Source organism: Chanodichthys erythropterus, chromosome 12 (assembly GCF_024489055.1).
Source record: "Chanodichthys erythropterus isolate Z2021 chromosome 12, ASM2448905v1, whole genome shotgun sequence".
NCBI lineage: Eukaryota > Metazoa > Chordata > Actinopteri > Cypriniformes > Xenocyprididae > Chanodichthys > Chanodichthys erythropterus.
Window position 1 is genome coordinate 25,567,129 of NC_090232.1, and position 24,820 is coordinate 25,591,948.

The following is a 24,820-nucleotide window of genomic DNA, read 5'->3' on the forward strand; positions in this document are numbered from 1 at the left end:
ATGCTATTCAATTTACATTTAGGCCACCTCGCGTTAGTATATTACTTTTATCAATTATTACCGCCATGTATTCAATGTTCGGTGAAACGCGTCTTTTGGTTTCAAATTCAAACCGAGTTCCTGAACATGAGAGTCCATGACGGGTTTTCCCACACGTCATTATATTGTCTGGGTCAAACCGGATCCCCAGCCCCAGAAGAACTCCAGCACGGGATTTCCAAGCAACCACTCAAGATACACTTTGAGAGAGTGAGCTCTGCTCACTCGCAGTTTAGTCTCACTGCCTCCTTTGTGTGTGTGTGGACGGTGCTATTTGAGCACATAACGCCTTGCTCAGCTGTTGGGCGTTCATAAGCCAAATAATTCGGGTTTTCCGCGACACAGGAGAACTGCCGGAGCATGTCTATAGAACTGGAGCCCGGTTTCTCTAACGACGAGGTGCTGAACGTACGTTACCCGCTTCACCGCGCGTGCAGGGATGGAGACGTCGGCGCACTGTGCTCGCTGCTTCAGCACTCCACCAACCAGGCGGACCTGGTTGCCGAAGACTCATTTTACGGCTGGACCCCCATCCATTGGGCAGCACACTTCGGGAAGGTAATACAAATACATTATTCTTATAGATGTATGTTTTCTTCTGCAGTTCTTTTCCAAGTAAATGTTGTTACTTGTAGATGTGTATGCGCGATGATTTAGGGAATAACAAGGGTGTAACATCATTACTTAGGCGTGCTGTCATCAAGAACTGAACTACAGCATGTCCACATACAAAGAAAACTCAAATTCGTTAACAAACATCTCATCAATAAGAAATGGGTTGCCGTATCCGCTGGACGATAAGGCCATCGGCAGAAAACAGGTCATATTCGCAGCGGCTGAGTGCAAACTCGTATGCTGGGGGCAGAGATTAATCACTTAATACATGTTTGAACTGAGAGTGAGAGCATTATGATTTCTGTCCGAGATGAAGCAGACTACAGCGTCAGTGGCACTTACGTCGTCTATCTAAAGTGTGTATGGTGTTACGGATAAACCTCGCTAGTTAAGTTGAATAGAATAAATCAAGTCGAGTATAGACATTACTGGCTCTTTCTTTGTTTCTGGATCACATTACTTGGAAAAATCAACTTGCATGGACAGTGGCCAACGAAGCAGCAACATCAGGCGCCAGCACGCACTGGCGCGAGCTCACTGATTCATTCATTGGCTGAGTGAAGACCAATAAAACATCACGCGCCAAAACCGCGAATTTAAAATACAAACTGTTTTTGCGAGTTGTTGTTTTGTTGACACAGATATCACTAGTATCGAGAGAAATTATTGCTTGACAGCTTTGATATTTTTTTAAGATTTCGGTGCCTTTAGAATTATTGAATTCATTTAAACAAGATGATTAAGACTGTACAATAAACGTCAGTAAATGTCCAATGACTGTCTCTGATCAACGTGTCATTATTATGCCTAAAGTGTCTAGTTTACAAATGCAAACCAAAATGACTTCATCAGCAAAAAGAAATGCAGCAAAATCCAAATTCACTGAGGAGTGGAAGTGTTTAGTGACATTCTGTCAAATGTCTACAATTAATCTTGATGTTATTTCAAATACATTATCTCATTATTTTTCAACGCCAGCATTCATTATGGAAAAAAGGAAAAGCCTTAGTGCTTTTTAGCATTATTCCTAATGGAAGTTTCCACAGAATGCAAAGAACAAGTCCTGTGAAATGTACTGTGTTTTCCACACTTCAACACATTTGTCACTGTTTTTTGTTTGTCATTAGAATTGTCAAATTCTAATTCAGCTTTAGTACATTTCTAGTTTCTCTGCGATGACCATTCTATACTTATGTTCACCTCTGATAGTTTTTTTCCCCCCCACCTCTTAGTATATTTTTCAGTGGTGTGTTGTCATAAATTTTAGTTGTTTTTATCCTCTCCCTCCTCCCTTTTTCAAAATCACCAAATATTAGATGAGGAGAGGAGTGTAAGTGTTTCTGCTTCTAACATCTGCTGATTATGCACATTTCACAGATATTTTGGCCATGACACAGTTTCAAACAGTGGTGGGATTCGAAAATGATTAAAGGATTTACTATATTTTTCCATGTGTTTGAGAGTCTGATTAATGTCAAGAAGGGAGAACAGAGCCAGAGAACAGGGTAATGAGTTGCCCCATTGTAAATGGTTTTGTCTGCATTGTCTTTTGAAGTAATAAATAGATGGACATCAACTGATAAAAGATAAAGCAGTCTTTTACAATGTGAGTTCACCCTTTACATTTCTCTCCCAATCCCATATAGAATGCAGAAAGGGAAAGGAAACATACAAGCAATAAAATTAGAAAGAATTAATAATGTGAATGACACACAACACACCTGATGAAAGATGAAGCAGTCTTTTACAATGTGAATTTGCCCTTTTCATTTCTGTGAAAAAAATGTTTTTTTTGCAATGCAATTAGTTTGAACTTAAAGTTAGCTGATTAGGCAAAAAACTAAACATGACCTTCAAGTGAAAACATCAAAATAATCAAACATATTTAATTATTTTCAAATCAATAATGGAATTAGATTAGTTAGAGCTTAATATAATCCTACCTTTTAACCTGACTCTCCCATACAGACACAACACAGAAAGAGAAAAAGAGCAAAGACAGGAAATAATCAAGATTTGTGCAGTCAGAAAATTAAAGGGAAAGATGCACACATTTACAGATAAGCATATCAGGTATACATTTGAACATTTTGTGTAATTCTAAATATGATAAATTTAGGCTATAATACAGTAAACTTCCCATGTTGAAGCTGCAACACAGCTGCTGGCCCCTAAAAGCAAAGCTGGGAACATGAGCCTCAAATAGCTGGTCAGAGAGATCAGCGGTCTGGCTCAAACTATTTGATTCAGATGGGACTAGTCTTCATGGAGGACTTTAGAGAAATTTGTGTTTCACAGGTGTACTTTGTGATTTTAATCCTGTCCGAATCTGCCATGTCTGTGCTTTTCTCAACACAACCTCAGTAAAAATTCCAGGGCAAATTACCTTCTTTTTTTCGGCAAACTCAACGGTCTTCTGAGAAATCTAATCCCGTTTGAATGTGAATGTCTGTGATTGCCGATTGTATTATTTATTAATTTTATTTTTTTGTATTTTTATTCTTTTCTGTCACAAACAGCTGGAATGTGTTATAAGGCTGGTGCAGGTGGGATGTGAAGTTAATGCACTGACGACACGGTTCGCCCAGACCCCAGCTCACATTGCTGCATTTGGAGGACATCCAGAATGCCTGCTGTGGCTTTTACACACTGGGGCTGAAATAAACAGACAGGTTGGTCCACGTACAATAATAATAATACTATACTATACTGACTTGACGCTCTTAAATGTGGAATGACAGATCACTGTAGTGCCTCAGTTTAAGCAGCAGCGCATATCACACATTAACCGATCGTCTCTTCCTCTTTACTACTAGTTACAGCACAAAATAAACATGAGTGAAAATCTGAATGTATGTTAAAAGAAACAGGACAACTGTATCAAGTGTTTCTACATCACTCAGTGTCAAAAAGATGTCAAAACACAACAGCTTGTAAACAGTTTGTCATGTAATGTTACATTTACCTCTGGTAAATGTCCATAGCTCATTAGTCAGCTAGAAAAAAATGAACTCTAGAGAGGAGCATTTTGAAAATATATGCATTATTGCATATTCGTTATATTTTTACTTAACCTGCTGTCTTCATTAATGTATTTTTGAATAAATCTGTCATAAAAACAAGTTATTACAGCCACATTTTTTAATTTCAAGATCAAATTAGAGTAGAAACATAATTAAAACATTAAAATGTTGATATAAAAACTGTCTTGTTTGCAGTTTAAATGATTATATTCCACTCCTGTTTTTATTTGAGGGTTTATTATTGAATACATTTAATTCATTATTAAATAAACTTTTGGTTTTCAGCTAAATTAAAAGTAATTTCGATTTCAGTGTTTTGGTAAAAATAAATTGTTTTTTTTGTTACTGTCTTCCTCAGTCAGTTAATTAATCTGTGAGCCCTTTCATCTTATCAGTTGCCCTAACTTATCATCCCTACTTCCACTTCCTTCATTTCTGTATCCTCTCTCCAGTGTCCTGGTGCACAAATCTCTGCTAAACTGATCCTATTGCTAGGGATGATCCTGTCTGTGATGGACAGATCTTTGAATGGTGACGTCTTTCCCCAAGGGTTGAACACTGTAGTCTGTGATTTAGCCCAAAGGGCATTGGAGGTTACTCACCCTTTAACAACAGATGAAGGCCAGCAGACTAAGAAAAAAAGGAGACATGCATATCAGATTGTCATTTTTGGTAATAAGTTTTCATTTGTTAACATTAGTTGACTACTACTATTATTTGACACAAACTTACAATGAACAATAATTCTACAGCATTTATTAATCATATTTAATGTTAATCTCAACATTTACCAATACAGTTTTATGGTCAAAAATTGTTTCTGTTAGCAGTAATAAATGCACCGTGAACCATTGTGAACATGAAAATTTTAATTAACTAACATTAACAAAGGTTAATAAATGCTGTAAAATGTATTGCTCACTGTTAGTTCATGTTAGTTAATGCATTAACTAATGTTAATAAATGAGACCTTAAGTCTGAAGTTTTAAAGTATAGGTTCAGGTGTTTTGCATTAGAAATTGATTAGAGCTGCACGATTATTTGTTAAAAGATTGTGATCTTGATTCAAACACCCACTCAATCAAATTCTTATATGACAATGATTTGACTATGTATATTGAATCTTTGACAAGTATGATCACAGCGAAACATTCAAATCTACATTTGCACTGCCGCTGACCCAGAGAGAGCAGTTGTCATGATAAAACAGCTTCACAAACAGTCTTTTCAACCACACAATATCTTTATTTTATCTTTATTTTGTTGTTAAGCGAAGAGTTCCCTTCACAATTTGGAACTGGTTTGGTTATAGAAAATCAGATGTGGAACAAACTACGGTAATCACTATAAACAAATGTTCAGTGAATGAGCCGTATGTCGTTCAGTGAATGAGCCGTATGTCATTCACGCCATCATCACCCGGGTTTTGATAGCGCGCGAGTGCAGGTGAGACCTGAACATGTCAAGTTGCTACTGTTTAAACTAAACTCATTTAAACCTTGCCAGTTGCCACTTTAAACATTCAACTGTAAGATGCAAAAGAGAACTTGCGCGCGCTGTGAGGAGATTTGTGTGTACTCATAGACTGTAAAAAAAGATGGGCGACGCCGCTTCCTTCCATTGTAATGAATGGCCAAAATGGCTGACGATGGGCGCTGACATGTTACGCAAAAACGTCATTAAAAAAAAAGGTTTGCAACCTGGGCATGCGCAGATGGTATCGTCCGTGGAACCGGAGGCGGAGCCGCTGTATCAAACTTCCGCCCAGACGACATCATTCATGTATTTTAAATAGACTATAAAAATTATACACAATTTAAAATTCTACCTATAAAATAATAGGCTATTCTGTTTCTAGAGCAATAATATTTTTGAGACAGCAAATTCAGTAGATAAACTCAATATAATATGCCACTAGAAACAACTCTAAATCGTCAGAAATGGTCTTGCCATTTTAAATCAAGTTCAACTAACGTTACAGGAGATCGACTGTAATTAGAGTAAGCTATCATTAGTTTTGTCCTGCTAATTATTATTTTATACCCATAAAAATAACAAGTAACTGCCAGATAACGATCACCTGCTTTTTCCCGACATGGTTAACATTAGGTGTGTTATCTTAACTAATAACATTTATTAATTAGCTTATAACGCCCATATTTGATGTTACAGAAAAAGGTTCAGTGATCCGTCAGATCCTGTAGGTCGGTTAGTACAGTATACTGCTGAACAACTCATTTTGTTGGTGTTAAATAATCAATCTCCCCTCGAAGCTCCGACAGTCCTCAGACAAGCTGTCAAACAACTTCGAATCATGATGACACGCCCCGTTTTTATAGCATCAAATTGCTAGCTAAAATCGAAATCATCACAAAAACGAACAATTGAATATATATATCAGCATGATAACAACTACCTTAAATGACCAAAACCATCTTTCAGAAAGTTTTATTTGAAGCAGAATTTATTTTTAAGTTTTCACTGAAGTCTCATTCGACTGCATTGAGAGGGCGGGGTTTATGACCTGTACTGCATCCAGCCTCCAGGGGGCAATCAAAGAGCCCGCAGCTTCACTTTTCAGGACGTATGAGACACACCTGTGTGTACTCATCCGAAGCGCGTACACGGAGAGCTGCGTCAGATATATTTTGTAAACTATCTGGATTGTTACTTTTTGATACAGTTAGGGCTGTTACGGTCAGCATGACAATCGCGCCACCGCGGTTGTGTGACATTATATATATATATATGAGGTCGCGTTAACTGTTTTTGTTTTTTAACAATGGCGGAAAAAATATAAAGGCCGTCCGTCATTTTGAAAGATTACTGAGGCTGATGTAGCTTGTAAATGTAATTCCCACCCCTGCCCAGTAGGTGGTGAGCGTGCTCCAGTGTGGCAGCAGAGCGCGAGTTCAGTCTCCAGAATAAAATGATGCGTTTGATTACAAGCACTCAGTTTAGGTATATTTTATAATAATAAAGTTATTATACTTATACTTAAATAATTTAGTTTCTAATCGTTTTGTTCGTTTTGTTTTACATGGTTTGTTTTGGTATTTTTCTTGCTGACTTATGACTATCAAGTTTATGGTGTGTGTGATATATATATATATATATATATATATATATATATATATATATATATATATATATTATCGTCATTGGTATCGTTATCGCAATAAGTACCTGAAGTTATCGTGATAATTTTTTTAGGCCATATCGCCCATCCCTATCGTGCAGCTCTAAAAGTGATTACTGGACCATTCCAATAAGCAGCCAATCAATCAGGCATCCCAAATCAGTCTCAACTTAATTTTGCTTGACTTGCATTTACTATAATTTTGTTTAATGGGTTAGTTCACCCAAAATTGAAAATTCTGTCATTAATTACTCACCCTCATGTTGTTCTACACCCCTAAGACCTTCGTTCATTTTCGGAACACATTAAGATATTTTTTGATGAAATCCTATGGCTCAGTGAGGCCTTTATTGAGAGCAAAGCCACTGAACCTCTCAAGGTCCATAAAGGTACTAAAAACATTTAAAACAGTTCATGTGAGTACAGTGGTTCTACCTTAATATAATAAAGTGACAAGAATACTTTTTGTGCGCCAAAAAAACTAAATAACACATTTTCAACTAGGACTGCACGATTAATCGCATGAGATTGTCATGCGTGTCTCATCAGTAAAGCCGGTTCTGTGATTAGCTGTAAATCTCCTTCACCTGCTTTCAAATGGAGCGGCACTTTATATACAGAGCCGTAGTTCGCGGACAAGCTACGCAATATCGTGTTCATAATCGAAGGCGATTCATCTGCGATTATGAACGCGATATTGCGTAGCTTGTCCGCGAACTACGGCTCTGTATATTAAGTGCTGCTCCATTTGAAAGCAGGTGATGGACATTTACCGCTAATCACAGAACCGGCTTTACTGATGAGACACGCATGACAATCGCATGCGATTAATCGTGCAGCCCTATTTTCAACAATATCTAGTGATGGCCAATTTCAAAACACTGCTTCTGAGCTTTACGAATTGAATCAGTGGTTCAGAGTGGCAATGTCATGTGATTTCAGCAGTTTAGCCGTTTGATAGGAGATCTGAATCACTTATTCGAAACAAAAGATTCATAAAGCTCTTTTGTTTTTTTTTAGGTGCACAAAAAGTATTCTCATCGCTTTATAATAATGTTTAATTTGGATTTGTCTAAGCAAGTTTTATTTACTCTTATAAAAGAAGTTCCCATTGACCGACATTATATGGCTGACAGATGGCAACGGTTGGAGTTAAAAATGATAATTTGTGTTCTACTGAAGAAACAAAGTCACCTACATCTTGGATGTGCTGGGGGTAAGCAGATAAACATCAAATTTTCATTTTTTGGGTGAACTATCACTTTAAAGGGTTAGTTCACCCCAAACTGAAAATTATGTCATTAATTCCATGTAATTTGTAATTTAGTTCCAAACCCGTAAGACCTGTAGACCCGTAAGACCTCCGTTCATCTTCATCTTCAGAACACAGTTTAAGATATTTTAGATTTAGTCTGAGAGCTTTCTGTCCCTCCATTGAAAGTGTATGTACGGTATACTGTCCATGTCCAGAAAGGTAATAAAAACATCATCAAAGTAGTCCATGTGACATTAGTGGGTATGTTAGTATTTGTTGAAGCATCGAAAATACATTTTGGTCCAAAAATAACAAAAAAATTTATTCAGCATTGTCTTCTCTTCCGGGTCTGTTGTCAATCCGCGTTCATGACTCCGCAGTGACGCTGCTTGTGCCAGTGTTGCTGCTGTGTAGGAGCTTCTTCCATCACTCTTAGTTCTTCGTCCGTGTATTCGGGTTCAAATAAATATGGCTGAGGAAAAAAATGCAAATCTTCCTCTGTGTCGAAATCCTTAGACATGTTTGCGAAGGTTGTTTTGTTTACAGTGTGCGTCTCCCTCAGACTGTAAACAAAGCTCGGGCGCACCGGATAACACGTCAGTAGCGTCTTACGTCAGCAGCGTCACTGCGGAGTCGTGAATGCGGATTGACAACAGACACGGAAGAGAAGACAATGCTGAATAAAGTCGTAGTTTTTGTTATTTTTGGACCAAAATGTATTTTCGATGCTTCAAAAACTTCTAACTAACCCAATGATGTCACATGGACTTCTTTGATGTTTTTATTACCTTTCTGGACATGGACAGTCTACCGTACATACATTTTCAATGGAGGGACAGAAAGCTCTCCGACTAAATCTAAAATATCTTAAACTGTGTTCCGAAGATGAACGGAGGTCTTACGGGTTTGGAACGACATGAGGGTGAGTCATTAATGACATAATTTTCATTTTTGGGTGAACTAACCCTTTAATAGTGACCTCTCTTAACACCGAATACATTTAATCAGACAAAAATGCACAGAGACTTAGGGGGCTGTCCATCCTGTATTATTGCATTGATTCAAGAGGAAGTGAATGAGAGAGATCCCTGTTGTTTTACTGCTTCTGCAGTAATTGTGTAGTTTGACCTACATTATGTGGTATTATCTGGGTTATTTAGGAGCAAATTATCATCTGAGCTTCAGTTTACCGCCTTAAGGGGGAGCTGTTGTGTTAGGGTGAAGAGTTCAATGTCTTTCTTATGACTCACTGGCTGAGTGTTCTGTTAGATTCTCTTCTTTAGATTTATATCTTCCAGAGCTGCAAACGTAGACTTTAAACAGCATTGTTAATCCACATTGTTTTCAACCATGCTGATATCAGGCTTTCAGGCTGTACCCTGAAAGCCTGATTTCAGCCTGATATTAAAGCTTTTGAATGATATTAAATTGATGTGATATTAAATTGATGTACAGATTGAAGTCAGCCTGTCTGTTGCATGGTAAGTGTGAAGAACTGTTCAATTAATGTTGTGAAAGCCTGTCAAAATGTTGCATTTCCCATATGGTTTCAGGACTATGTGGGTGAAGCTCCCATTCACAAAGCAGCACGGGCCGGTAACATGGAGTGTATTAATGCCTTGTTGGTCCAGGGAGCCAAACCAGGGTAAGTCACTGTCTTATTGTGTTTTTTTGTTTTTTGTTATTTTATTTTTTTTATGGTTTATTATGTGAATTTATGAGGTGCTTTTTATGTGATATCACAGTGTGAAAGGGAATCTCCATAAATAAAAAAGCTCTGTCATAGAGTCTGCATTTTGATTTTGACCCTTGAAAGAACCTGATTGGCTTTAAAAAAAAAAAAGGTTTAAAATCCTTGGAAGATATGTATTAATTTAGTCCTGAAAGATCATTTGACTTTATGCCACAATCGGAAGAATGTAAATGCAAATATTATTGCAAGAATTATTTTGCACACAAAATTAGTAATTGTCACCATTGTAATGCAGGGTCTATACTTATACATTTGCGGAATAAATGTTATTTGTTATAGGCATTTCCCACAAAAGTGGGAAAAAAATGGAAAAGATTCCTAGAGTTTTCTTGGTGGCAGATGTACAACTATTTAAATATTAATTCAATTAATGAAAGAGTTCACCCCAAAATGAAAATTGTCTTCATTTACTCACCCTTATGTCATTCCAAACCCATAAGACTTCTGTTCATCTTCAAAACACAAATGAAGGTATTTAATAATGTTATTTAATTTGTCCATCCATTGAAAGTCTGCACAACCAAAACTTAAGTAAAAAGTAATAAAAAGAGACATTGTAAAGTAATCCATGTTTGTTGGTAAATATGGTAAACAGAAGCTCGACTGTTCTTGATGCCCCAGAACAAACTTCATTCTTTTTTTATGGAAGCTTGAACGTGTTTGTGTGACACTTAAGAACAAGCCTTCTCATGCTTCAAGTAAGCATGATTGAGCTTCTATTTACATTTGTGCTTTATGTATTTTCTTTGATCAATGTTTAAATGTAAATAAAATAAATCAAATCTGTTGATCATATTCAAGGATCATGTCTCTTCATTAGACTTAAATTAAATTGGTTTATTCATAGGGATACTTTTTGATAAGTCGAAGTTTTGGTTGTGACTATCATTGGATGGACAAAAAATATGAGAATATATAAAAGCATCTTCATTTGTGTTCTGAAGATTGACGGCAGTTTTATGGGATTGGAACGACATGAGGGTGAGTAAATGACAGAATAGGGCTGGGTATCGTTCAAAAATGTTCGATACCGAGACGATACCGAAACCTTGACTTCGATACCGATACCTAAACGATACCTTTTTCGATACAAATTTTATAAAATCTGTTTAAACAAGATTACATAACCTCAAAAAAATCTTTGGTTTTATATTTTAACTTTGTTGACCTTTTTTCAGACTCAGAGACTCATCTCCTGAGCCACTGCGGGGAATAATAAAAAAGCACAAATTAACAAAATTGACCACAATAAACACAATAAATCAGTGCAAATAGTTTTAATAAAGTTTAGTTTTCAATGCAAACATTCAGTATGTGAGGCTCTTTTTAAATCACTCAGCAAATGTTCTTCTTCAAAAAATTAATTATTATTAACAAGATCAAAGCGGAAGTAAGAGTGACGCAAGTTTGTTGCGTCTTACCGTGAAATAAGAGTTCTGTGTCTTTATTAAAATCAACACATTAATGATTCATCTCTCATCCACCCGCAATTAATTTGAATGTTATTTTTTTATTACTTGGCCCGACCCGCAGATTATCCGCAGTATCAGGAGGACGCGGATACCCCTTTTTCAGCAGAATTGTTCGCGTTCTGGAGCCAGAGGCAGAGCCTGTGCTCGTGCAGGCGAACGAACCTGTCACGAACCGGTCGCGTGTTTCCATAGACTTGAGGGACGAAAGCTGTAAAGCTGCTGTGTGTTGTACCTGTCCATAACTAGTCTAAAAACATTGCGCGTTCCGCTGTTTCTGCAGGCAGTGCTACACTTTTGTTTTCTGTTAACAGTATCTGTAGTGAACCGGCTGCTCACATAAACAGCCGTTTCTCACCCGTCCATTCGGAGATAAACTGAAAACGAAACCGTTGATTCACTCGCCCCGTCGTACATAGGGTCTCTCTCACGCGTATAGTTTTATATATTTAGATATAAATAATAATGTAGCGCAACGTTACTTGCTCCTCAACGAGACAGCGAAAGCATTTCTCCGCCCCTCTCCTCGGCTCCATTCTGAGGTACCGAAATTTGGTACCGAATGACAAGACACTTTTCGATACTCGATAGTATCGAGGCAGTTCGATCGGTACCTAAAAAGTATCGAGTTCGGTACCCAGCCCTATGACAGAATTTTCACTTTTAGGTGAACTATCCCTTTAAATGTACTGCTCTGTTTTATTGGATACAGCTACAGTCAGCAGTAGGCCAGCAGAGCTCTTTTAATGGAGTTTTTCTTACTTTAATTAATGTGTCTACCTAAACCTGTTGTCCTCTTTTAGCTTAAAGGTGAATGTTTGTGTTTAGTGATTCAATTTGAGGCTAAGATGAAATTCACACAAAACAAATGCACATTTCCTCATATCACCCCCCCAGCAGATCAGAGGTCTTTTACTAATCTTGGCATAGAACGTGTCATGAGCTGCAATTTGGAAATATTCTATATGAGAAGTAAAGGATCCATTCTTTTTTACTTTCAAATGGTATTACTCTTGTCTTGTTTAGCCAATATGTTACACTGACAGTATGCAGATTCTCATATTGGCTGTGCTGAATTACTGGAGACCTCTTGCAAGGCAATTACATTTTGTTTTAGTGAATGAGAGTTCTTAAAGTAAATACTGGTCTTTTAAAAAAAATAATATTAAAAAAAGGATTTTTTTTTTGTTTGTTTTTTTTTTTTTTTTGAGAATGCTCATTTATGAGGGTTGAAAGATGGGTGGATGTTTGAGTAATTATGCATTTGTTTTTAAATAACTTTTGTTGGTAACCGTAAAAAAGCATGTTGCCTTGTGTTTGTGTGTTTAATGACATGTAATGTTTATTATACTGTCTTAAAGAAATTACTTTTCTCTCCAGATTATCTTAAAACTAAAGTTTAATTGAGTTCTCTTTAAAGAGATATTTCACCCAAAGATGAAAATTCTGTCATCATTTACTCCCCCTCAAGATGTTCCAAACCTGTATGAATTTCTTTGCTTTGCTGTACACAAAGGAAGATATTTGGAAGAATCTGCTTGGTTACAAACATTCATCCAAATATCTTCCTTTGTGTACAGCAGAACACAGAAATGTATACAGACTTGGAACATCTTGAGGGGGAGTAAATGATGACAGAATTTTTTTATTTTTGGGTGAATTGTCGCCTTAAGTCTTACAAACAATTCTAATGCGTTAATGGCACACTCAAACAGGTACTGTTCATAGATACATCAGTCAGTCAGTCAGTCATTATATACCAGCACATGCCACAGAAAAGATTACAAACTTGCATTAACAATCTGACAAGCATTAGTAATAAACAGGCAAATCTCTCTATTGTGAAATAAGTTCTTATGTTTTCTAGTTTGCCTGTCCTTTCAAATTAAATCATTTTCTCTTGAGTAAAAATTTGGCAGTGATTTAAGTCTGTCATATTTAGCATCAAGGACCTTCCTGTAGACCAGACTGAGAGGAGTGAATTTAGCTGGATCCGGGTTAGATATCCTTGGCAAGTTGGTGTGAAAACTGGTTTGGCACGTTGTAAAGTTTTTCTCATTTTTCAAAACCCAACCACAAAATTATACAGTTGTGTAGTTTGTGGCAAAATTGAAGCACTGCTTTTCTTAAGTATAGACATTTAAAATAAAAATAATAATAGTAATAATTACAACCACTGAAATTAATTACGTGATAAACCTTGTAAAGCTCAATTCTAAAAAGATTATTTCTTCAAAACAACATGTTTATACATGTTTTTGAAAAGCAAAACCCAAAATAATCTAAATTCTCAAAATATGTCAAATTGTAGACACATTTGCTAACATACCAAAAGCAGTTTGAAGTTTGATTTATCTGTTGATTTTCTTTGTCGAAGACAGCATTGTCTGTAATGGATTTCTTTGTTTGCTTTTATGTTTTAAATGGCCCAGTTCTTCAAAACTTATTAGAGTTTCAGTCGAAACACTTATTGATATATATTGTGATAATTGTCCTTATAACCGTAAATAAGACTGGTTGGAATAATTGTCCATAGAATTGTCTATAGCATCAATATGTAGCATAGCAGTGCTTCATTTTGTTGTAATTGAGGTTTTAACTCTTTCTTACTACAGAGCCAAAGTGAGTGACACCATTTACCAAACAAAAAAGTTTTCAAGCTGTTACATCAAAATGTGTTATCACTCTGCCTGTCAAAGTCAATGTATTAAATGGTTAAAGGGTTAGTTCACCAAAAAAAAAATCAAAATTCTGTCATTAATTACTCACCCTCATGTCGTTTCACACCCGTAAGACCTTCATTCATCTTCGGAACACAAATTAAGATACTTTTGATAAAATCTCGATGGCCTGCATTGACAGCAAATTAATTTAGATAAAGATATATTTAAAATGGTTCATGTGACTACAGTGGTTCAACCTCAGTGTTATGAAGCGACAATAATACTTTTTGTGTGCCAAAAAAAACAAAATAACGACTTTATTCAACAATATCTAGTGATGGGTGATTTCAGAACACTGCTTTGTGAAGCTTCGAAGATTTACAAATCTTTTGTTTTGAATCAGTGGTTCGGAGCAGTTACGTCATTTCAGTAAAAAAAAAAAAGTATTTCGAAACTTCAATGGTTCACGTGACTTTGATATGCGCTTCATGAAGCAGTGTTTTGAAATCACCCATCACTAGATATTGTTGAATAAAGTCATTATTTTGTTTTGTTTTTTTGGTGCACAAAAAGTATTCTCGTCGCTTCATAACATTAATGTTTAACCACTGTTGTCAAATGAACTGTTTTAAATATGATAGTGTAAATTAACTTTCTGTCAATAATAATAATATTTATCAAAAATATCTTAATTTGTGTTCCGAAGATGAATGAAGGTTTTACGGGTGTGGAACGACATGAGGGTGAGTAACTAATGACAGAATTTTCATTTTTGGGTGAACTAACAGTTTAAGTCTAAAGAGATTAAATCTGTTAAACACCATTAAATTGTATTTAGCAAAAACTACAATTTTCCCAATTTGATATAAAAATGGTTCAAGAGCATTGTTGTAGGTTTTATTATTAAAACACAGAAAGCCCATAGTTGGGATCATGAGTATTAGAAAAGTTTATTAGTAAATTCAGAGACTTCCTCAACGGTAAATTCATTTATGAATAAAATCCAAACTTGGAACAAAAAAATAAATTTTCTGCCACTGCAAGTTGTAATACAGTTGTATAGTATACAGTTATATAGTTCAGTAAGCCAGAAAGATGAACTGAATGCATTAAAACTGAATAAAAGATTAACTGTGATTATTTGAATGTGACAGCCTTAGTTGTGTCCCAACTGACTTTAATATATAGGCCATGGATTTTTTTTAAAAATGTTTGTGTCCATCTTTCTAATGAGCATATAACCCTCAGAAAATGCAAGAGTTCTAGGAAGTGGAACTTACTTTCAGTCAGATCTGCATAAAATCAGTCCTTAAGAAAGATGGTCTAAGGTTAACAGTAGCTAGTGCAGCAGAACACAGGATACTTAAAAGCAAGGATGTGTCAACACTTTATATAGATAAGTTTCATGAATGTCTGCTTGTTTTCTATGCCTCTTAGATGTGTACTTTCTCATTTGTTTGAAATATCTGTTACCTTTCTGATTAAAGTAGCATGTTTGCAAAAAAAATATTGAAGATACATTGTGAACCGTTACAGAGAAGGAAAATCCCTACACATCTCAATGTTTTGCAGTGGTTGAATTTGAACATGACTTGATTTTCTCAAGTAAAGCCCAGAAAAAGGGGGGAAGCATTCCAAAAACTGCTGCCACACGTTCTTCAGCGAACACCCTTACATTGAGTGTTCTCACTATCGCTTCCTTCAGTATCTACACACTGGCAATCTGTCGAGGTATTTCTTGTGGTGATTGGTTTTGATTCTAGGAGAAAAGTCATGATAGCATTTAGACCTGCATGCTTTGCCTAGACAGCAATATCTTGTTACTTATTCTGCAAGATTTTTTACTTTCTTTCTTTATTTGTTCTCAACTAACAAGACTAAGGGGAGGCTCAATAATAAATGGTAATCATACAGCAAAAAGCTTGAATTTAGCTTGAATAGGAGTACATTTGTAAGCAAAAGTAGCAAGCTATGTTAAGATTACAAAACAAAGAATGTTTTAAAACGTTAAATGCTTCCTTGAGCAAATATACTCAAGTGTAGGACCACTTCATTTTCAGTGCCAGACAATTAATTGTAGCGATGTGTCTTTCATGCCAAGCCAGTCTTTATTAAGAACTTCATTCTATGTGCAGACCACCTTCTTATTGACTATTAGAGGGTTTAGCATAAAATCCTATTACCATTGTGTTTCCAAGTAAATGCTTGTCATTTTATTTGTAATGAATTTAAAGGCATAATTTGACAACTTTTGTATTTTGTATTTTTTGTATTTTTTTTAAAGATTTAGATCAATGATTTAACAAATACTGATGATGGAAAAAACTAAGTATTTTAAATGAACAAGTACATTTTTGGCAATCAGGCAGCTTCTGTAAATGAGTGTGATGAAGGTTAAAGATTAAAAGCAAACCATATTCAGGGCTCCAGACTAACATTTGAGAGCAGTGGCACTTGTGGCGATGTTTTGCATTAATAAGTGCAGTTACTAATAATAATACGTTTGTTTATTGGTCATTTTAAAGGGTTATTTCACCCAAAAATGAAAATTCTGTCATTAATTACTCGCCCTCATATTGTTCCAAACCCGTAAGACTTGTTCATCTTCGGAACACAAATTAAGATTTTTTTGATAATCTGAGAGCTCTATTGCATCATGTTGTCTATTGTGTCAAAGAGCTCTTGGATTTCATCAAAAATATCTTAATTTGTGTTGCGAAGATGAACTAAGGTCTTAAGGGTGTGGAACAACATGAGGGTGAGTATTTTCATTTTTGGGTGATCTAAACCAAGTTAGTTAACTGAAGCACTGAGCTTGAATCGATATGCAGATAAAATGAACTTTTATTAACAACAGTAACATGCAAAAACCTAAAATATTGTACTCTTATTAAATGTACAATTGTTGTTTTACAGTATCATAGCCCACATTCACACAGCATCAGAATACGGTTGTCAGTCCTGTATTTGAGTCCTTAATATAGTTACGTTCACACGCAGTATGGATATTTATGGGAGTGACAACCGCATTCTATAACCGAACTTGCACCCGTAAATTTTCAGGACTCACAACCGCATTCCCAGAAATTCCGCGTTCTGTAAACGGAACAGGACTGGACAACTAGTTGTCTGTCACGTTGTACAGTGCAAGAGAGCCTCTCTTTTAAGGTGTTTTGTGTGTGGTTTTGTTTTCGGTAACTTACAGCGACAGAGATATAAGCTGTGCATCATCTTAAGGTGTTAGATTCAGTCACTGTTCTCCATCGGAGCGGCTCCCGTCAGTTTTGTTTCTTTTCCAAATTCAAATGCCGTGTAATACGCAAGACGTCGCAGAGGACGTGACATGCAAGTGCAGTGGTTAAAGACTCCAGCTAGGGCGTGACGTGTTTACATGCTGCTATTGGTAATAAAGTTTGAATGGATAAACTCGTGGTTCAATTGGTCTCTTGTGTCAAAAGTGATGAGACTTTTCAGTTTTATGGACGTCACCATCTTTAATATTACATTGGTCATTGTCATTATGGTTACTAGTAAGAGAATACGGGCTCTCGCTGCACGTTCATACAGTCAGTGTTCCAGACGCTACTAAGTTGCTGTGTGAACGGGACATTTCGAGACTCATACCTGTAAATAAATGCGGTTGTCAATCCCAAAAACTGACAGTGTGAACGTGGCCATAATGAACTGACCGACAGCTTCAGTGATTATAAAAGAAGCCCTCTTTACTTACTTTCTGTCACAATTTGAAGAAAAGTTTTTGCTTTTCATGAGATTTTGTGACTTTTCCTACTTTTCCATATATTAGAGAGTGGAAATGGCTAATAAGCCAAAAAGTGCTCCTCAGCTGCCATCTACTGGTTATCATGGTAGTTTCATGTCTGTTTTAAAAATAAAAGTGCATGTTTGCCTCAAAAGGTTGTACGAACCCTGAGATGAATAATGTGAAAAAAAAAAAAAACCCATTACATCCAAACACGCTACATTAAATCCATGGTGAATGTTGGTGATTTGTGAACTGAATCGCTTTAACTTTGTTCATGGCACAGTATTTCTCCTGGTTTCCACGTCAGCGCAGTTTGATCTGATATGTGTGGTTTATAACAGAGAATTCTGTGGCGAATGCTTTCCACTAGATCTAGCAGCGTTATTAATATTGCGGTGGATTCAAATGCTTTCTCACTGGTTCTCCCAGCGCTGTACTCTCAAAAGGTTGTACGAACCCTGAGATGAATAATGTGGGGGGAAAAAAAATGTAATGGTGTTGCATGCGTGATCGAGATCATTCTGCGAGTAAACCTGTTCTGAGCTTGTGTCTTGCTGTCTATTGTTGCTCAGAGCTGATAAACGGTTCATGCAGCACAACTCAAAACGGTTTCGTTTCATTTGCCGTTTTATGTTTCTCGTATGCAACTTAAAAGCCAGCTCTTATCACTTGGGCAACATGGTGGTTGCACCAGTGTGACCTCTGACCAAATTTGGTCACACCGACAGGAAAAAAGGTCGCAGTCTGGAGCCCTGATATTAAAGGGTTAGTTCACCCAAAAATGAAAATAATGGAATTTATTACTCAACCTCATGTCGTTCTCCACCCCTAAGACCTTTGTTCATCTTCGGAACAAAAATTAAGATATTTTTGATTAAATCTGATAGCTCAGTGAGGCCTGCATAGACAGCAATGGTATTTCCTCTCTCAAGATCCATAAAGATACTAAAAACCTATTTAAATCAGTTCATGTGAGTACAGTGGTTCTACCTTAATATTATAAAGTGACAAAAATATTTTTGTACGCCAAAAAAAAAAAAACTAACCCTTTAAATTGTTTTAGAAATAACTTTCTTTGTCACAACTCCAACATTTCAGTATAATAGCAAATATTCAATAGCAAAAGGTAATTTGCTATTAAACTATTAAACTAATAATTGTAAATAAATGCATTAAACGATACATAATATCTGCAAACAAACAAAATATCTGCAAGTAAGCATTTGAAAGAAGCTTTCTGTCAGCCTAGTGTACAGAAGTCTATATAGTATTGTAGAAAGTCTGGTATTGTTACATTTTTATTTAATTGATACTGAAGTACCAGTACTTTTGACTTTTCTACTTTGGACATAGAAATGGTTATTTTTAACTCCAGTTCAGTGAATTCCTATCCTTAAGAATTGTCTGGCATTGTCTGATGTTTTGATTAATGTTTCCAGAAGATTAAAAGATTCAGTCTGACATACTTGGAAGCATTTAATATTTTATTTGATAGTAAAGGGATGTTTAGGCTGGAATGTGTGAATGCAAGCCAATCATATAACTTTGAAAAATTGTCTTAACTTGTCTTCCTCATATTCTGAGGCATTGCCATATATTTTTGTCCACTTGTTTTTCATGTAAAACTATTTTAATATACAAAGGGAGAGACAGATAGGTGAAACCGAATTCATAAATGAACCAACTGCTACCCAAGTGTCATTCCTTCTCATTACTTTGTGCAGACATTGAAAAAAGACTAAAATGGTCACGAGTGTGTTAGATTTGGGTGTGGTTTTCCAAATGCCAATTAAAACATGTTCAAGACAAAAAGGAATTAAAGGGATAGTTCACCCAAAATTGAAAATTCTGTCATCATTTACTCGCCCTAAAGTAGTTCAAAAACCTGTATGAATTTCCTTGTTCTGCTGAACACAAAGAAAGATATTTGGAAGAATGTCAGTAACTAGTGATCGACCGATGTATCGGTTTACCGATGTTTTTCCCGATATTTAAGCATTTTTCCATAATCGGGTATCGGTTTTGTAATATCGGATTCGCCGATTTACTGCGCCATCTTGTGGCCGTTTTGAGACTACCTCCGTCTGAGGAGATCAGTCAACAACAACTCAGTGCACAGGTAAAGTATATGTTCTACTTGGTTTGCTTTAATTAATCAACTTTATTTAACATAACAGACATGCACAAATGAGATCTGAGACATAAATTCCTGATATAGTTAATTTATGCAGCTTGTTTCTAAACAATTGAGACGAACTCATTGAGTCACGTAGTGTAATTCGTCATGTCCTGCCCCAATAAAGACGCAACTTTACATGAATTAAATAAAACAGACGTGAATGAGTGCATGTTGAAAATAAAAGCGCTGAATTTAATTCTCTATCTGTTGTATTTGCTCACCATTAGTCTAGAAGAAAAAGTTCGTTCATATTTCTTAGCAACTGACGGATGATCAGGAGGCTTAAGCACGGCCACTGAATGAAACTTTTGACAAGATTATCTTGTTTAAACACCATAGATTATATTATAATTTACTACATAACAATTATTTCGCTAATACACATATAAATATAGCCTACCACTTTGTGGAAATTAATTATTTATTATCTCCATGCGCGATCGCGGTTGATTAAGTTATAGTCAAACAGCACTTTGTCAGTTGGCATTTCATGATTTAACGTTAGATTAAATTTAGATCATAAAATGCCAACTGACAAGTGCTGTTTAACTTTATTAGATTATATAATCATTTGATTTACTACATAACCATTATTTAGTTAATACAAATCTAAATAAATGCAGCTCTGTGGAAATTATTTAGTATCTCCACACGCGATCGCAGTTGAGTAGCCCAATTTATAGTTTTGTATAAATGCATAGATAAGTTACAGCACTTTGTCAGAAAGCATTTCATGATCTAGACCGACAAAACATAATAATTAATAACACTAGTTGGAAAATGCAATGATGTATGCTGTTTTGTTTGTTACTTTCCTGACAATGTTATATATTCCAGCTAATATTATTCAGTAAAGTTTTTTTTTTTTTTTTTTGTATGCAAGGAGGGAGTGATTGTTATAAATAAAATGGTTTGTTCAGCTCATTTGTGTTGTAATATTTGTCAAAAACAGAAGTATAACAGTAAATAAATATCGGTTCTGCATATCGGTTATCGGGTACATAAACATGCAAATAATCGGTATCGGTTATAAAAAATCAATATCGGTCGATCACTATCAGTAACCAAACAGATCTCGCCCCCTATTGACTACCATAGTATTTATTTTTTCCTACTGTGGTAGTCAATGGGGGGGCGAGATCTGTTTGGTTACTGACATTCTTCCAAATATCATCCTTTGTGTTCATCAGAACAAAGAAATTCATACAGGTTTTGAACTACTTGAGAGTGAGTAAATGATGACACAATTTTCATTTTTTGGGTGAACTATCCCTTTAAAAGGATCATTGTAACACCATTCAAAGGCTTTGAATATCACATATGATATTCAAAGGTATTTTTGAATATCAGTGTCACACAGACTGGGCTTAATCTTATGTCCATTTGGCAAAATGGCAAACATTTGACTTTAAAACAACGTAGAATGTAATCTGATTAATATTACTGTCTAAATATCCTTTATTCATTTAACATGTTGGTTCATGTCTGAATTCTCATTTAAGTGCACGCACTGCATTTGGAGATAAATATGCTCTGAACATTTCTGTAACTTTCTAATGAACTATGGTCCATTTGTTCTGGTTTTAGCTACCTCTTGAAACAAACATTGACTGCCTTTGGTACTTTTGCCTTTGGTACTTTTGGTACATTACAATACTCCAAATCATCATGTTAATATTAAACTTGTATCATATTGTCATATTTTGTTCACAAAAATTATAATGTAATGTAAGAGGCAGATATTTTAAGACAAAAAAAATGGTTTCAGAACAATATTATTTCCTGTTGCAGTGTGTGAAATAATTAACTTTTTGGGCCTTTCCAAAATTAGCTTATAGAATAAAAGGGAAAGTATTTGCAGCCTTAATTTAAAAAAATGGAAGCATAACATTAGCTTAACAGTGCTAATCGGACAATTCCAGATCCGACTAATCATCTTTTTTTTTACTCACTGTGCAGCTTGAGGAATGCGAATGGTTTGACTGCAGCTGACCTGGCCCAAGCTCAAGGCTTCCATGATTGTGCTCAGCTCCTCTCTAATGCACACAACCAGCGAAATCAGCTAAATGGATTTGCCCACAATGGGACTGACCACACGCATATCCAGGGCCGCAGTCTTCTGAATGGGACAGCCAACAGGAAAAGATTTCTTGATTGCACAGAGCCAAACCATGTGAAAAAGGCAAAAACTGAGAGTATGTAAAAAAAAAAAAAAAAAAAAAATTGCGTGCAAAACATCAATTGTAAATCAAGGAAAAACCGATATTTTTTAACTATATTGTATGCTTTCCTTTCAGGCATGAATTTCTCAGTGAAGAAAAACAATGGAATTGGAGAGGAGCTTGAGAGTATGAATGTGGAATCAACTGCTGAAAACCAATCAGGTGGGACTGGACCTTCTCCACCAATGTCTATTGACCTTGAACATCATGAAGACATTGTTTCTTTGAGGAACCCCTCTCCCACCCAAAAAATGTTGGAGCCCACATCCATGACTTCTGTTCCTGGCCCCTGGCTATGGACAAACTCTTATGCTTATTTATGATGGTCAAGTTATCAGCAGGTTTCCCCAGGCTTATCAACAAGCTGTCAGAGCAAATGACTGGGATAATATATTCTTATTTGATGTATTCAGGCTTCTGAAATACCTGCAATATAATAGTATTTGGGATGAGATGTCAATTTTTCCAAATCTAAAAGAGCTTTAAGTATGCACACACAGGGAGTTTGACTTTTATAATAGAAGTTTCCCAGTACTTGCAAAGACAAAACAGCTAGAATAATACAGAAAGACACGTACAGAAGAGTTGCTAGTTTTCTTGGCTTTATTTCCATGAACTTTTGCCATATACTCTGTATATGGTCATTCTAAATCAATTTTGTAAAAGTTGTTGATTAGTTAACTGTTATCTTAAATACAAGCTTGTGTGTAATAGTTAATTATATATATATATATTTTCTGAAACTTCCAGCAATATATTTCACAATGAAAGCATTTACTGATTATTATTAGGATATTTCATAGAGATGATGTCCTATTTATAAATGAAAGAATGCATAGTGCAATCTTTTATGTTAATTGTGCTTCCATTTTCTGGCTGTTTATTCAATAATTTTAAATATTCACATATTCAAAGATTTCAGATGTAATCTGCTTGAATTCTGTTGAATTGTTACAAAGGTTTTAAAAAAAAAAACATTTAAGGCACCTTTATGTTATGACTTTTTTTATTTTTTTTATTTGATAGTTATGATTTCTCGGAGTAAAAGAAAAGCATTCTGGAGTTTCTCTCTGCTGACTTTTGCAGCTAGGTGTTCCAGTGCACTCCAAAAAAAAAAAAAAAAAAGAAGCTGCCCCTCTTTCCCTTGTGACTATTTGGAAGAGAACAGTCGGCTTAATGATTTATCTTCTTAAATCATTTTTTCTAGGGATGTCCGATCAAGTTTTTTGTGCCCCCAAACTGTTAAAACGGAGTACCGATCCGATACTTGTGTTTTCCTAGTGCTTGGTGTACACTTCAAATACATTCAAGTTATTCAAATCAATACATGTATACAGGGACGTATAGAGTTTTGAAGGGGCTCAAATTTAAAAAGGGGCATCTATCACTATGGAGTATTGTATTTTAAATGCACAATTAGCAGAATAATTGCAACAATAAGAAAAAAAGTGGATATAAGGTTAGAAAGCATAAAGCTCGCTGCGTCAGAATGCCAATCGGTCAGTCAGGCAAGACGCAACCCATAGCAATGTGTTATGTCAATGATGTCTCATACAATCTGACGGCTTCTTTTCCTTTTAATGGCAGTTGACAAACCCACTTGAAGGTGCATACCACCACCTACTGCATGACAACCAAAATAAAGGATCGGGCTTAGGATAGCCGATATCCATCAGTAAAAAAAATAAATCGGCTCAGGACATCCCTAACTATTACATACTGTACACTTTAAATATGAGCAAAAAAGTGCTCATACTGAAAATAAATATTTTTTCAACTACAATGTATTAGTAAAATGTTTTTGTTTCTCTGTTCTGACCCAAGCTCATGTGTAATCAAGACCATTTGTTCATCATCTCTTTCTGACGCATGTTTTGTTTTGAATGACAGATGAAGCCATAGCGACAGGTTTGAGGAATGGTCATGAGCAGCAGAACATTTTCACTGTCAACAGCTTCGCCACAAACGGGCAATGCTATCAGTCCCCTTTCAATCCAGTTGAATCAAGAAACGACATGTGTGGCTCACTGCATCTCAACGGTAGCCCAAGCAGCTGCGTATCTCACCGGCCTGCATGGGATGCGTTTCTGCCTGATTCCGGTGAACATCTTCGCTATGGACACTACCATGGCTTTGGAGATACAGCAGAAGACCTGGAAGATGCAAGCAGCGGTCACGAGCACACTACAACCGTGAAAGTAGAGCAGCACTATGACCAAGAGGTTCTCAGTGCTGTGCAGCTGTTCCATGGATCATAAAAGTGAAAATTATATCCGTCCATTTGATTTAGAAATGGTCACGTTGGTGGCAGCACTATCCGCCTTAATTAAACTAATTAAATCTTGCACCTTAATGCAGGCTATAAAAGATTTTGTTGTTTTTGATAAAGGGGAAAATCTTTCTACCAAAGGGGAGACATTGTATTGCATTTTGTATCTGACCTAATGAATTTATTTTATTATACGTATGTGTTTGAACTCAGCCTAGCTATCTTTTTTTCCCCTTTAATGCAAGTTTAGAATGTACAAGGAGGTGATTTTTATGTGGATTTATTGTGAGTGTGTAGTTTTGTGCCAATGAAAAACAGCTTTTTGGAAAAGGAGAATTTTGTATATAGTTTTTGATTTCACCCTGAGACGCAAAGCTGACATGTTGACTGTAAAACAGTGTTTTTTTTTTTAAAAAGAAAGCTGAAAGATG

The 24,820-nt window shown here is 35.9% G+C and overlaps 1 protein-coding gene across 1 annotated transcript; it reads left to right on the forward strand.

The window, feature by feature from the left end:
• The first annotated feature begins 260 nt into the window (after positions 1 to 260).
• ankrd10a (ankyrin repeat domain 10a) lies at positions 261 to 24,814 on the forward strand. The gene is made up of 6 exons (XM_067403831.1): positions 261 to 597; positions 3,174 to 3,326; positions 9,625 to 9,716; positions 21,858 to 22,093; positions 22,196 to 22,282; positions 24,011 to 24,814. Exons 1-6 carry the CDS (start codon positions 400 to 402, stop codon positions 24,376 to 24,378), a joined length of 1,134 nt encoding a protein of 377 aa, XP_067259932.1. The 5' UTR covers positions 261 to 399; the 3' UTR covers positions 24,379 to 24,814.
• The last annotated feature ends 6 nt before the right edge of the window (positions 24,815 to 24,820 follow it).

Excerpts from the sequence above, each read along its gene's own strand:
- ankrd10a (XM_067403831.1), top strand. The coding sequence starts at position 400 with ATGTCTATAGAACTGGAGCCCGGTTTCTCTAACGACGAGGTGCTGAAC. Across the intron at positions 9,717-21,857 it reads GTCCAGGGAGCCAAACCAGG|CTTGAGGAATGCGAATGGTT; the intron begins GTAAGTCACTGT and ends CTCACTGTGCAG. Across the intron at positions 22,094-22,195 it reads GAAAAAGGCAAAAACTGAGA|GCATGAATTTCTCAGTGAAG; the intron begins GTATGTAAAAAA and ends CTTTCCTTTCAG.